Source organism: Scyliorhinus canicula, chromosome 2 (assembly GCF_902713615.1).
Source record: "Scyliorhinus canicula chromosome 2, sScyCan1.1, whole genome shotgun sequence".
Taxonomy (NCBI): Eukaryota; Metazoa; Chordata; class Chondrichthyes; order Carcharhiniformes; family Scyliorhinidae; genus Scyliorhinus; species Scyliorhinus canicula.
In genome coordinates this window covers 212,582,864-212,597,613 of record NC_052147.1, presented here as the reverse complement: position 1 = coordinate 212,597,613, position 14,750 = coordinate 212,582,864, and the positions used below count along the sequence as shown (strand labels likewise).

The 14,750-nt window shown below is 43.1% G+C and overlaps 1 protein-coding gene across 2 annotated transcripts in view; it reads right to left on the bottom strand.

The window, feature by feature from the left end:
- The window catches only part of LOC119961939 (myosin light chain kinase, smooth muscle-like), a 552,422-nt gene that overhangs the window by 382,215 nt on the left and 155,457 nt on the right, over window positions 1–14,750 (bottom strand). For both annotated transcript variants that reach the window (XM_038789529.1, XM_038789528.1), the window contains exon 2: window positions 4,014–4,193. In XM_038789529.1, the coding sequence (XP_038645457.1) occupies window positions 4,014–4,178 (165 nt within the window). In that variant the 5' untranslated portion in view covers window positions 4,179–4,193. The remainder of the gene's footprint in view (window positions 1–4,013; window positions 4,194–14,750) is intronic.

The window sequence follows — 14,750 nt, the reverse complement described above, 5'->3', positions numbered from 1 at the left end:
AAGGGGCTCTGGCAGCAATAGAAGTGCAATAATTTAGTGAAAATTCTCAGGCAACTCAAGCATAACGAGAATATAAAATCTAGTCTCTAGAAATAAAACACATCTATTAAACGCTATTTCTGTCTGATAGACGTTCAGGATTTACTGCTACCTTTTCGCAATGACTTTCACTATATACAGCTTGTCCAGTTACACTACTGAGTAATATCAGGGCTCTTACCATTCATCTTTCTAAAGATGACTAGTGTTTCTAATTAAAACCTTAACACTGTTACCAGTAATATAACCAACTTCTATTGAATCAAATAAATTGCGTGATTAATGATCATTATAAAATCTAATAATCCCTATATAAATATTATACTTTATAATTTTCAAACAGTTTAAACTACAGGAGAAGTTTTCCTATCACATTATAATAAACATAGGCAAAAGCTAAACTGGCTTCCACTGAAGGCTGAATAGCATTGCCCACAAAGGTTACATTTTAAATAAGACAACTAAGCATGGTTGTCTCTCAAGTTTTCCAAAAGTACAAAATATATTTGTTTGAGGTCAGACCAATGGAGGTCGAGAAATTCGAGCATGCTTATTTTTGGGTGCCTTAACACAGCTGTGGAGGTCTGAGGAGCTCTGGATTTTGGGCCTACAATGGCAGCCCAAACAGATTAGTGCTCCAATTTCCAGATAAATGATTGGATTTGATCACACCAGTATGGAAGAGGAAGTAGTGGGGTATCGGTAGGAATATTGCAGAGTACTGTTGGGGTCTTGACAGTACTCTTATGGATAAAAAAAATCTTTATTATTGTCACAAGTAGGCTTACATTAACACTGCAATGAAGTTACTGTGAAAATCCCCCAGTTGCCATATTTCGGCGCCTGTTCGGGTACACAGAGGGAGAATCCAGAATGTCCAATTCACCTAACAGCATGTCTTTCGGGACATGTGGGAGGAAACTAGAGCACCGGGAGGAAACCCGTGCAGACTCCGCACAGATAGTGACCCAAGCAGGAATCGAACCTGGGACCCTAGCGCTGTGAAGCAACAATGCTAACCACTGTGCTACCATGGGGGCTTGGCAGTTGAAACCAGGCCAGGGCTCGGTTGGGAGCACCTGGAGGTCAGAGTCAGGTGGAGGAAAGAAGGAGGCAAAGGGATAATGGAAGGTGAGCTAAAGGGAGAAAGAGGCCTGGACAATTCCCAAATTCTACCCCCTGTAATCCAGTAAACCAACACTGCTGAGACTTCAGACCTGCTAGTTGTCTGATTGAACTGCTGACCCACCCATCATGCCGTCAACTAGGAGGCTGCCTGTGGTAAAACTGCCAGGACACTCCAACTGCCGACAGGTTTGGGCTCGGCACTTGCTTTCTGTCAAGACGATAGGGTTCCAGTACTTGTGGTTAATTCATGTTTTAGTCTGCCATGTCAGACAGTACATGATTTTTCTGCCCACTAACAAAAAAGTGAGACTAGTAAACTTGCCGACAAACATTATTTTATTTTAGGGTTACAATATTCTTTTAAAAAATACTAACATGCTCAGTGAATCAAAGAAAGCTGTGCCATTGCTCTCATAAAACTCTTAGTGCAGTACTATTAGCACAAACAAAACTTTCCTTATAACCTTACCGAATTTTGAAAAAAACAAGTGTGAAATTTGGAAACTAGAATTAGCATCATCACACAAAATTTCCTGATAGTCAATCCTGTTTAATTATCCATTTTACAGCAGCACATCCCAGCCAAATTTACTTAAATAGCAGTATATAGTTAAATTCTGTACTCCATATAATGTGATGCATGCCACTATGCTTGGATTTCTTTGCAATTGTTTTGTTTAAATGAGAACTGATGTTTCTAGATATTGGTTATAACCTGTATTTGATGGAAACCACTTATTGTCCAACTGTGCACCTGACAAAACAATTATCTGCAGTTTTCTCTAAGATCACATTGAATTTTACAGACTAAACATATAAGATGTAATCAGATATACTGCACGCCAGAGACAAATAGAAGGTCATGCTTGTTAATGCATGGTTCGCATTATTAATCCCTATAAGTGTATGATATAATTTCTTGAGCCATGTGCCTGTATGACCCCTCTCAGAGAGACCATCATTTAACAGCAATTTTATGATACCTGCAAATAAGCCAGGAACTACAATTATCAGTACACAAACTCTAGGAATTTCCCCTGGGTTGTCCTGGTCAGCGCTGTAATCTGGTCAGCCACCGTAATTTGGAGTGTATCTGGGATTTCAACACCACCTTGAAAGGCAGATAAATACTGGCTTTACCTGCAAACTCTTCAGTTTTTGCTAAAGCAATATTGTTAAGACGAAAGAGCTGCTGGAAGTCTGCTTGGCTAGGTATTCCTCATGCAACTGCATAATTGAGGAATATGAATCAAGGAAATGTCCTGCTATTAAGGAGACTTAATTATACTCTACCTGAGGAAGTAGAGTTGGAGAAAGTGCTGATGAGATGCACATAAATATTTATATTTCCCAGTATGCATTCAAGCTGCTGTACTTTATAACTGTACTTATCTCATAATTTAACCTGACTAGCCTTTCAAATCTCTGGTTTGTGCATATTATTTTTCAACATTCCATATTGAATCTTGGGGCTCTAATGGCCCCAATTTAAATTTTTTTATGAAAGTCCAGTCTGCTCCAAAGGCCCTGGTGAAGACTCCGAGCAAAATCACACCAGATGAGAATGGAGAAACGACTTCGGAACGGGGCGGTAAGCATAGCAGTGTTATTTTAAAAATACCAACTCCCCATTCCTGCCGGGCAGAGCGAGTTAAAATCCAGCCTGAGGTTCTGATGACAATTGTAAAGCATTTGACTCTTTCTTTTGTCAGTTATGAAACATCCCTCACCAGTTAATTGATAGCACAGCACTCACACTCAGCACTCACACTCAACCATCGAGCAATCTGCACGAGGCATGTCTAAAGACTTTGGATGGGACACATATTATTTATCTTTGTTCAGTACAATACAGTTTGCTAAATATTATGAAAAGGAGACTTTTCTAACTCCTTTATGTTCATTATCTTACAGTTTGAGATAAGGAATCAGAAAGAATTAACATGTTTGTAATTACATTTTTACATGCCGGGGCTGGTTTAGCACAGGGCTAAATCGCTGGCTTTGAAAGCAGACCAAGGCAGGCCAGCAGCACGGTTCAATTCCCATACCAGCCTCCCAGAACAGGCACTGGAATGTGGCGACTAGGGGCTTTTCACAGTAACTTCATTTGAAGCCTACTTGTGACAATAAGCGATTTTCATTTTCATTTCATGCTTTATCTTCTCCATGCAACAATATAAACAGATAATATAGTAAATTTAATATGTTTATCAATAGCAATTCTTCCTCGTTCCAGATGTCAAGCCATTTGTGCATTTTCAAATTCTTCTATACAAGGGCATACTTTTGACAAGGAAGTGGCTCTTAATTTGTTTGCAACATTTGAGTGGTACTCTTTTTCTTATATGGTGTCAGCTGTGGTTCAGTTGGCACTATTCTCACCTCTGAGTCAGCAGGCTGTGGATTCAAGTTTCACCCCAGAGACTTGAGCACAAAATCTAGGCTAACAAGCGACTGCGGAGCTGAGGACGTGTTGCATTGTTGCAGGTGCTCTCTTTTGGATGTTCAACTGAGATCTGCCCTCTGGTGAACGTAAAAAAGCCCCTGGCACTATTTTGAAGAAGAGCATATGTTCTTTCCCGTGTTCTGGCCAATTTTATTCCCTCAGCCAACGTCACTAAAACAGATTAACTTGTCATTATCATATTGCTGTTTCTGGGAGCTTGCTGCTCGTAATTTAGCTGTTGTGTTTCTGACATTGGCTGTAAGATGCTTTGAGACATTATGAACAGTGCTATTTAGATACAAAAGGGTCCATTCACCTCAAAGATTTTTGTTAGCACATTCATTCATGAGTAACAAGGTGATCGTACTTCAGAATAGTTTTAATGCAAAATTCCTACCTTTCCATCAAACCTGGCTGTCCCACCGACAGGAATCCGAATATTTCTTGGAGGCAGTGTGAACGCTGGTGCTTCAGGAGGGTAAGTGTCAGCCTGAGGTCTTTCCAAATTTAGTGTTGTTTTGGAAATATGAGTGGCAGTTTGAGCAATCTTAACATCTCCCATGGTTAATGATTCAATCTGACAATGTGAAGGAAACATTTTGTTAATATTTAACATGTAAACTATCTGAAGAATGTACAAGGATACACATCAGCAAACTGGCAAACTACCATAAATGATGAGCATTCAGGAATTAGATTATTAGTCAACCTGACAGCAACTTCAAACGTGCCACAAAAAATTAAATAACAACGTTTAAAATACTCGTCCCCACTTGTTAGTATAACACTTTTCCACCACTACGCATGGGTCTATTTAACCCTGCACTGAGCGTCTGACCAAAGGCATCCTTTTAATCAACAAAAGCACATATTCACACCTCCGTAATATCGCTCATCTCTGACAGTGCCTCGGATCTGCTAAAATCCTAATGCATTAAGTCTAGACTATTCAAATGTGCTCCTGGCAGACCTCCCATCTTCCACCCCCATACACTTGAGCTCTTCCAAAACTCTGCAGGCCATGTCCTCTCACCAAGTCATACATGATTCTGGTCCCACCGAAGGCAATCCCCACGGCGGGTTCCCAGGTGGTGGGACGAGCAAGCCACATAAAACACCACAGACATTGGCAGGACCAGGGGAGAGACCCATCCCTTGAATCTGAAAGCCTACATTTAAAAAGTCTAATTTTCATGTATAAACATGAGGACCGAACTTCCCTATCTCTTAAACCTCCTCGAGCATTTTTACCCCTTTGATATTTTTGCATTCATCCAATTCAGGCCTCTTGTGCATCCTCAACTTCTTTCATCTCACCATTGACAGTCAAGCATTCAACTGTCTAGTCCCTAAGCTCACACCTTCCTCAGTCTGCCTTTTCTCCTCTGAGACATTCCTCAATGCCTACCTCTGAGATCAAGCTTCATGTCACCTGGGTCCGAACATCTTTTTTAACACAGTGACAATATCTTTGTCTGATAAGGGTCCCATGCAATGGCTTGTGAAATGTAAGTGTAATAGCGCTAGGTATCACTGAGGAGACTGCTTGTATAACAAAGAAGTTTATTGGAAATTACAATGAGGTTTAACTATGTACGGACACAGAGGTATATCATACAGGTCTTTACTCATTGAGTCTGGGGTTCACACTGCCCCGGGCCCTGCTCCCAGGGCCCCATGCTTTTTCCCCATCGAGGTTTGTGCACTTTCTTGCAGGAGGAATCTGAGCTGGTTGTGTGGCCCATGAAGGATCACCCCTTAAAGGGGCCACGCTAAGACGGCATGTGGCGCAGTGGTTAGCACTGGGACTGTGGCGCTGAGGATCTGGGTTCGAATGCCGGCCCTGGGTCACTGTCCGTGTGGAATTTACACATTCTCCCCATGTCTGTTTGAGTTTCACCCCACAGCCCAAAACGATATGCAGGTTAGGTGGATTGGCTACACTAAATTGCTCCTTAATTGGAAAAACAAATAATTGGGTACTCTAAATTTATTCAAAAAAAGAAAGAAGAAATGGGCCTTGCTACCATATCCCTTCCTCCTTAAGTTCCTCGACACATATATACATCACAGGTCATTTACAATTAATTATGTGCAGTGAGAGCAGAAACACTAAGGGGGTTAGTCTGGTACTGTCCTTCACAAAGTCAATCTGTCAATGGACTTCTTACACTTGGTGGAATGCCTCAGTTCCCTGACAAGTTCCTTCACCAGTGAGGCAGTATCTTCATCAACAGCAGGAGGTTGCTTAAAGGCCTCAACAGGTGGTTGGGGTGCACTCCTCTCCAGTCCCCTCAGGAATAGTGCAAGGGGCCTCCTCTAAATCTTCCGGTTCCCTTGCTTCAGGCTACACCGAAGGGACATTGCTAATGTCAAGTGGAACCACCTGTTCACTCGGGGCTGCGGTCTCTCGGCTCCTTTTATGATCTACATGCTTGTCTCCTTTGTAAGTCCACCAGGTATGAGACAAACCACATTTTGCCAGTTTTCCCAGTTATCCATGATGGACCGGATGCAAAGTTCCTTACGCGATCAGCTCAGGCCCTACCAGGTCACCAGTTTTAAACTATCTGTTATCTTTTTCCAAATTATGGTGTTCCTTTTGTGCAGCTTACCTTGTCTCCACCCTCCTCGCCAAATTGACAAACATCAAGTCTAACCAGGTACAAAGGCTCATTAACAGCTCTGCTAATGTAATCCCAGGAATAACGTGAGGAATGGAATTGTACAAGAGGAGGAAATTAGGAGGCTGCCAACTCCATTTTCTGGATGTCCAGCCATTTGTGGGCATACACAAGCATCAAGAACATTCTCCCCAGGATAGGGCCAGAAAAATCAATGGGTAACCTTGTCCATGGATGACCAGGCCACTCCCATAAATGCAGATGAGCCGCAGGCGGCAAGGTTTGCTGTGACTGACAGAAGTCACAGACAGAAGACTGACAGAAGTCACCCAACCAACATATGTAGCTACTGGCAAACATTTTCATCTTAGTCTGGCCAGGGTGCACCAGCAGCAGTGGCTCTGGAGATGTTTCCATTACACAGGGACCTCAAAGCAATACTCCGTCTTCGCAACTGAGATCATCTTTCCTCAGTATGTGGGGCCTGAGCTGATCATGGTACCACCCACTTAGAACCATTCAAATAGCCTTCTAAAGAACCTTATAAAAGGTACAGTTCCGGATGTGGGCCAAAAAGAGTGGCAGGGTATCCAGAAAACTTAATGCTAGGACAATCTCTTGTAGCACAAGCGGCAGTGCCAGACTTGGGGTAGCAGGAGCTGAATCAGGGCATTGATATTGCTGATCTGTGCTCCTGGTCGATGTTGTAAATCATAGCTTTAAGCTGCCAATACCTTTATACACTGGCTGAAGCAATAAGTGGAATTGATATATCCTCATGGAGTAGCCCCAGTAGTGGCTTATGGCAGTTACATTGGTGAACCAGCGGCCGCACACATATTGATCGATTTTTTATGCCGTATATTACTGCTAGGCCCTCTTTTTCAATTTTTACATACTTTCATTCTGCGTTGGTGAGTATTCAGCAGGCAAAGGCGATGGGCTACTCAGTGCAATCCTCATCTTGTGGGATAGGACTGCCCTTACACCAATACCAAAAGGCGAAGTGTCGCAGGTCAAATGGATCAACAAGCTGGATGACTGTAGGGACTTGATGAAAAGCTTGCTTTGTGGGTCTTTACAATAATAGTGTTAGTGTCTCTTTAAAAGGGGGTGTAGTGGCACTAACATAAGGGATGAAGTGGCCATAGTAATTTAGAATCAACTCCAATTCTGCGACATTTGTTGGCACAGGGACTTCTTTGATGGCTTTTACCTTGTCCGCTAAAGGGTGAAAACCTTTTGAGTCCACCTTAAATCCCAAATACATGACTCACTGGCCTGAAATGTGCACTTTTCTATTTTTAATCTGATGCTAGCATCTTTGACCCTTTTCAGGACTTCTTCCAAGCTTGCCAGATGCTCTTAATGTGAACTCTCCGTCACTAAGGTGTTGTTGAAGTACACCACAACTTTTGGGATTCCTTGTGTTAAGTTCTCCATCATCCACTGAAATATTGCACAAGTCGATGATATCCCAAAAGGCATGCTGGTGGGTTGGAAATGTCTCCTGTGTGCGCTGATGGTTGCAAATATCCTGGAGTCCTGTCCTGATTCATTTCAAATTGCAAATAAGCGTGACTTAAGTCAAGCTTTGTATACAAGAGGCCACCCACCAACTTGGGCTGGTTTAGCTCATTGGGCTAAATCACTGGCTTTTAAAGCAGACCAAGCAGGCCAGCAGCACAATTCGATTCCCGTACTAGCCTCCCCGGACAGGCGCCGGAATGTGGCGACTAGGGGCTTTTCACAGTAACTTCATTGAAGCCTACTCGTGACATTAAGCGATTTTCATTTTTTAAAAATTTCTATCCAAGGGGTTGGATAATTGTCGAGTTGGGCCGCTTGATTTATGGTGAGTTTTTAATCACCGCAGATTCTGAAAGCGCAGTCAGGTTTTTAGACAGGGTCGATAAGGACTGCCCATTCAAAGAATTGTATTGGTTTTCTGATCCCTAGTTCTTCCAAGTATGTAAACTTGGCCTCAGCGTTTTGGTATAGAGCTTACGGGATGGGCTCACTCTGAAGAATTTTGGTGTGGATTCAGGGTTTAAGTAAATTTTACCTTTACCCCTCGTATTATGGGTAAAGTAGTAGCATGGATAGAGGATTGGTTAATAGAAAGCAAAGAGTGGGGATTAATGGGTGCTTCTCTGGTTGGCGATCAGTAGCTAGTGGTGTCCCTCAGGGATCCGTGTTGGGCCCACAATTGTTCACAATTTACATTGATGATTTGGAGTTGGGGACCAAGGGCAATGTGTCCAAGTTTGCAGATGACACTAAGGTGGGTGGTAAAGCGAAAAGTGCAGAGGATACTGGAAGTCTGCAGAGGGATTTGGATAGGTTAAGTGAATGGGCTAGGGTCTGGCAAATGGAATACAATGTTGACAATGTGAGGTTATCCATTTTGGTAGGAATAACAGAAAACAGGATTATTATTTAAACAATAAAATATTAAAGCATGCTGCTGTGCAGAGAGACCTGGGTGTGCTAGTGCATGGGTCACAGAAAGTCGGTTTACAGGTGCATCAGGTGATTAAGAAGGCAAATGGAATTTTGTCCTTCATTGCTAGAGGGATGGAGTTTAAGACTAGGGAGGTTATGCTGCAATTGTATAAGGTGTTAGTGAGGCCACACCTGGAATATTGTGTTCGGTTTTGGTCTCCTTACTTGAGAAAGGACGTACTGGCACTGGAGGGTGTGCAGAGGAGATTCACGAGGTTAATCCCAGAGCTGAAGGGGTTGGATTACGAGGAGAGGTTGAGTAGACTGGGACTGTACTCGTTGGAATTTAGAAGGATCAGGGGGATCTTATAGAAACATTTAAAATTATGAAGGGAATAGATAGGATAGATGTGGGCAGGTTGTTTCCACTGGCGGGTGAAAGCAGAACTAGGGGGCATAGCCTCAAAATAAGGGGAAGTAGATTTAGGACTGAGTTTAGGAGGAACTTCTTCACCCAAAGGGTTGAGAATCTATGGAATTCCTTGCCCAGTGAAGCAGTTGAGGCTCCTTCATTAAATGTTTTTAAGGTAAAGATAGATAGTTTTTTAAAGAAAAAAGGGATTAAGGGTTATGGTGTTCGGGCCGGAAAGTGGAGCTGAGTCCACAAAAGATCAGCCATGATCTCATTGAATGGCGGAGCAGGCTTGAAGGGCCAGATGGCCTACTCCTGCTCCTAGTTCTTATGTTCTTATGTATTCAGCCAATCTCATTTTAAACACATCTTCGTACTTGCACAGGACTTCTTGGAAAAAGAATACAGAAACAAAGCTTTAGAAAACTCAACATATCAGGTAAAGCTTTGTGCAATCACTGATAGTTATTGCCTTTGTTAGAGGAGATGTGCCCATTTAAAAAAATAATGGTGGCCACATGTTCCAACTGTCTTGCGCCTGACGCAAATCCCGCTTGTCGGGAAAATACTGGGAGCGGCCTGAAACGGGATTTGCAGTGGGTGCCAAACAGTTTCTGATGTTCCCGGGTCTTCACAGCAGACGTTGTCATGTTCATGCCCAGCGAGGTAGTAAACCTGATTATCATGCTTTTAAATAGATTTTGATATGCAAAGTCAGCTTGACACCCAATCTTGCGGGAACATGCTATATTCCCACCTGTCAGCGTGATGTGGCACCAGCGGGAATCACTATTAGTCTCCATAAACGGGAACCACATGGGATGACCACGCCGGAAGGCTCAGAGGCCATTTTAGCCCCAAGTGGTTGGGGACATGGCCAGATAGCGCCAGGATACCCTGGCAGTGCCAATCTAGCTGTACCAGGGGGCAGTGCCAAGGAGCGGATCCTGAAGGGGTGTGGCTGCCAGCGTGACGGCACGGGCAACGTCTGCAGATTATTTTAAATAAATAAATAAATTTAGAGTACCCAATTAATTTTTTCCAATTAAGGGGCAATTTAGCACGGCCAATCCACCTCCCCTGTACAACTTTAGGTTTTGGGGGTGAAACCCATGCAGACATGGGGTGAGTGTGCAAACTCCACATGGACAGTGAACCAGGGCCGGGATTCGAACCTGGGATCTCGGCGCTGTGAGGCAGCAATGCTAACCACTGCAATATCTTTCTGCTCCTGCAGATTATTTCTGCACAGCGCTGAGAGAAATGCCATCTGTGCAACCATCGAGCTGCATGTGGATTTCCTCGCCTCATCCGGGTTTCTGCAGAAAACAAACGATTCCACCCAACGCTACTGCAACATAGAGTCACTGCATCGAGACGAGTCAAAGAACAGTTCATTGTATCTGCCTTTGTTTCAGCTTCTTCTTTGAATTGTAAAAAAATTTAAGCCCATCCTCTTTTTCTACTATCCATATTCGTGTGTGTGGGCCCAAGTAATGTGTATGACCTATAAATGGTGATTGCAATTTATCTAGTTTTTTTTTTACATTCAGGAAGTAGTTTCAATAAACTTACCTTATCTTTGTTTACACTCAGAAAACCTTTCTGACAAATTCTTTATAAACTGAGAGCATTCTTTGTGGAACTTCTTTAGTATGGGAAAGTCCAACCTCTCTAAATTCACAAAATAAACCCTGTTATGGTCAGATCTGGAGTGATAGAATAAGGGAGTAATTTTTACCCCTTTGCGCATGGTTGTAACACCTGCTTTGCAGAAAAGAGATTTACATTGCAAATGCACATTTGCATGGATTTTGAAGAAGAGAACCATCCTCTATCACTGGCAGAAAAAGCCCCTCAAACAGGACCCAGTGCAAATCTTTGCACACCAACCTGCTGAATAATGATGTAGAGAGACTAAATGTTTAACTACAGTGAAGGCACAAAGTGAGTGCTGTGGGTGTAAGCTTTTTTTATACCCTCGAAACTTACATTCCAAATGGAAAACAAAATCAGGGATTGTAGCAGGCCATTCGGCCCATTGAGTCTGTACCAACCCTTGGAAAGAACAACCCACCTAAGCCCAAGCCCCCATGCTATCCCCGTAACCCAGTAACCACACCTAATATTTTGGACACTAAGGGGCAACTTAACACGGCCAATCCACCTAACCTGCACATCTTTGGATTGTGGGAGGAAACCGGAGCACCCGGAGGAAACCCATGCAGACACGGGGAGCAAATGCAAACTCCACACAGATAGTCACCCGAGGCCAGAATTGAACCTGGATGCCTGGCTCTGTGAGGCAGCAGTATTAACCACTGTGCCGCCGTGCCACCCCGACTGGGGATAATGGATAGCTGGTTCATTGATTCACTGTGATCCACATATGATAAGAGGCACCTTCACTTAAGTGATTGTACAACAGTTCCTTGCAATTGTGTTCGGGCAAAAAGTTGCGTTTTCTACCATTGCTCTAGACTCATAGAAAGTGTTTAAGATCTCTGTTGAATAACACCTGAAAGGTAGGCCCTTGTGCTCCTCATAACCAAAATCTATAAACAGTTGTGGGTCAGGTGAACTCCATTATATACTTTGGAGTTTTCTAACCCCTGGCCCATAAAACTTTTTAAACAATGAGACCACATACGGTCGGCAACTGTCACTTCACCCACTTGCCCTTCTTCGTTCCCAAAGACTAGGTCTAGAATTGCATCTCCTCTTGTTGGGTTTGTCACTGATTGGTTGAAATACTTTTCCAGGACACACTACATGATTTTTTCTCCCTCAGTTCCTCTTATATTGTTTGAATTTCAGTTTATAATGGGATAGTTAAAGTCTCCTACTATTATTGCCCTCTTGTTCTTACAGGCATAAATGTGCCTACAGATTTGATCTTCTATCTCCCTTTCACTCTTTGGGGGTCTGTGGTATGTTCCTAGTAATGTGGCTACCTCTTTTCTATTTCTAAGTACAACCCATAAAGCCTCATTTGTTGACCTGTTTAGCATATTATCCCTTCTCAAAACTGGAATTGATTCTTTAACCATTAGTGCTACTCCCCCTTCTTTCTTATCTTCCACTCTATTCTGCCTGAAAACTCTGTATCCAGGGATATTGAGCTGCCAATTTTTCTCCTCCTGAGCCAGGTTTCCGTTATACCAATAGCATCATATTGCCATGTGTCTACCTGTGCTCTTAACCCATCTACTTTATTTGTAATATAAACCCTTCAACCCCATCATTTTCCCTTGGTGGAACGTTTTTTGGAAATTTGCTTCTCCTGTAATTCCAAATCTACCACAACATCTTCTACCTCACTAGCTAATGTTCCACCTCCATTTTCCTGATCTGATTTTGACCTATCTGATCCTAGTCCTGGGATCATATCCCCCTGCCACACTAGTTTAAATACTCCACAACAGAACTAGCGAAAGCCCCTGCAAGGACATTAGTCCCAGCTCTGCCCGGGTTAAACCCGTCCGGTATGTACAGGTTCCATCTGCTCCAGAACCGGTCCCAGTGCCTCAAGAATTTGAACCCTTCCACAACCTCCTCATCATCGCAGATGCTCCACAGTGAGTCCACCTGCAGTTCCAGCTCTGAAATCTGGTTAGCTAGAAGTTGCATTTGAACACACCTTCTGCACACAGTCACCAGTATCCCTCATTTCCCACATTGTGCAGGAGGAGCATAGTACAGGTCTGAGGTTCCTGCCATGATGTCCCCCTTGATTAAGCTAGTTACTCGCTGAACAAAAATTTAAGCTAGCTCTCTGCCTTACTTCAAGCCTGATTAATACTTGTGCATTGTTACCCATCATCAATATTTTGCCACATCCCAAATCGTGAAAGACAGTTAAGAAAGCTTATAAACAAGGACGATAAATACAAAAACAAAGAAGCCGTGTTTTTAAGATAGAAATAGATAGGCTCTTGATTAATAAGGGGATCAGGGGTTATGGGAGAAGGCAGAAGAATGGGGATGAGAAACATATCAGCCATGATTGAATGGTGGAGCAGTATCGATAGGCCGAAAGGCCTAATTCTGTTCCTATGTCTTATGGAAACCGTTACAAATCACTAGCCAGACTTATCTGGAATATTATGACAATTCTGCGCACCAAACTTGAGGAAAGCTTTGGAAAGGGTACAGAAGGATGATTCCAAGGATGAGTGACTTCAGTTCGATGGAGAAATTGGAGAACCTGGGATTATTCTTTTAACAGCAGAGAAGATGTATGGGAGACCCAATTGAGCTATTTGAGCAACTGAAAATCATGAGGAGTTTTGATGGACCAAGTAGGTATAGCTGCTAGGTTAAGATGTGAAACGCATGACCAGGTAATAAGGTGGAATGTTTTTGCACTTGGCAATGGGATTTCCCATTGAAGACACCCCACGCCAGTAGGAAACCCATGAGTGGGTGTACACTGCCAGCGGGAACAGAGAAGCCCAATGGGCCAGAGAATTCTGGCCAACCTGTTTCTATATAACTTCTTCACATCCTCAGAATTTCCCAAACTAATGTTTACTTGATGTGGAGATGCCGGCGTTGGACTGTGGTGAGCACAGTAAGAAGTCTTACAACACCAGGTTAAAGTCCAACAGGTTTGTTTCAAACACTAGCTTTCGGAGCACTGCTCCTTCCTCAGGTGAATGAAGAGGTATGTTCCAGAAACATATATATCGACAAATTCAAAGATGCCAGACAATGCTGAGAATGCGAGCATTTGCAGTTAATTAAGTCTTTGCAGATCCAGAGATAGGGGTAACCCCAGGTTAAAGAGGTGTGAATTGTCTTAAGCCAGGACAGTTGGTAGGATTTCACAAGCCCAGGCCAGGTGGTGGGGGATAATGTAATGCGACATGAATCCAGGTCCCGGTTGAGGCCGCACTCATGTGTGCAGGACTTGGCTATAAATTTCTGCTCGGCGATTCTGCGTTGTTGCGCGTCCTGAAGGCCGCCTTGGAGACCGCGTACCCGGAAGTCAGAGGCTGAATGCCCTTGACTGCTGAAGTGTTCCCCGACTGGAAGGGAACATTCCTGCACCAGGACACGTTTCTGGAACATACCTCTCCATTCACCTGAGGAAGGAGCAGTGCTCTGAAAGCTAGTGTTTGAAACAAACCTGTTGGACTTTAACATGGTGTTGTAAGACTTCTTACAATGTTTAGTTGAACAGGCGGAAAACTAGCTTCTGTTAAATGTTGCGGGGGGGGGAAGCACATCTCTGACAATGTAGCACTCCAGCTTAAGACCACAGAGGAAGTTAAATCTGAAGCTCCTGACTCTCAGGCAAGATGAGCTTAACTGAACCAAAATAACACAAAGCCAAAGAGCTGAATATTTTAACTGATGCTTTTAGGCTAGTGTCCAACATCAAAATATTTTTGTGAGTGGTTTGGTCTTCTGATTTGAAGATAAAACACTATTTGTACATCCACTATTCAATGTAGTCAGCAATCAGAATGTTCTTGAAGTTGAGTGGTTCAGGGCACTTCCATGAGGATAAGGTACATTTTTGACCACCAGCAAACCCAGAGCCACTAATCTTGTGTTAGTACATGGTTCCAGTCATGATTTGGTCAACACAAAAAGAGAGACTAAGATTATTTATATAATCATTATAAGCAATAAGCATGAATTCAAA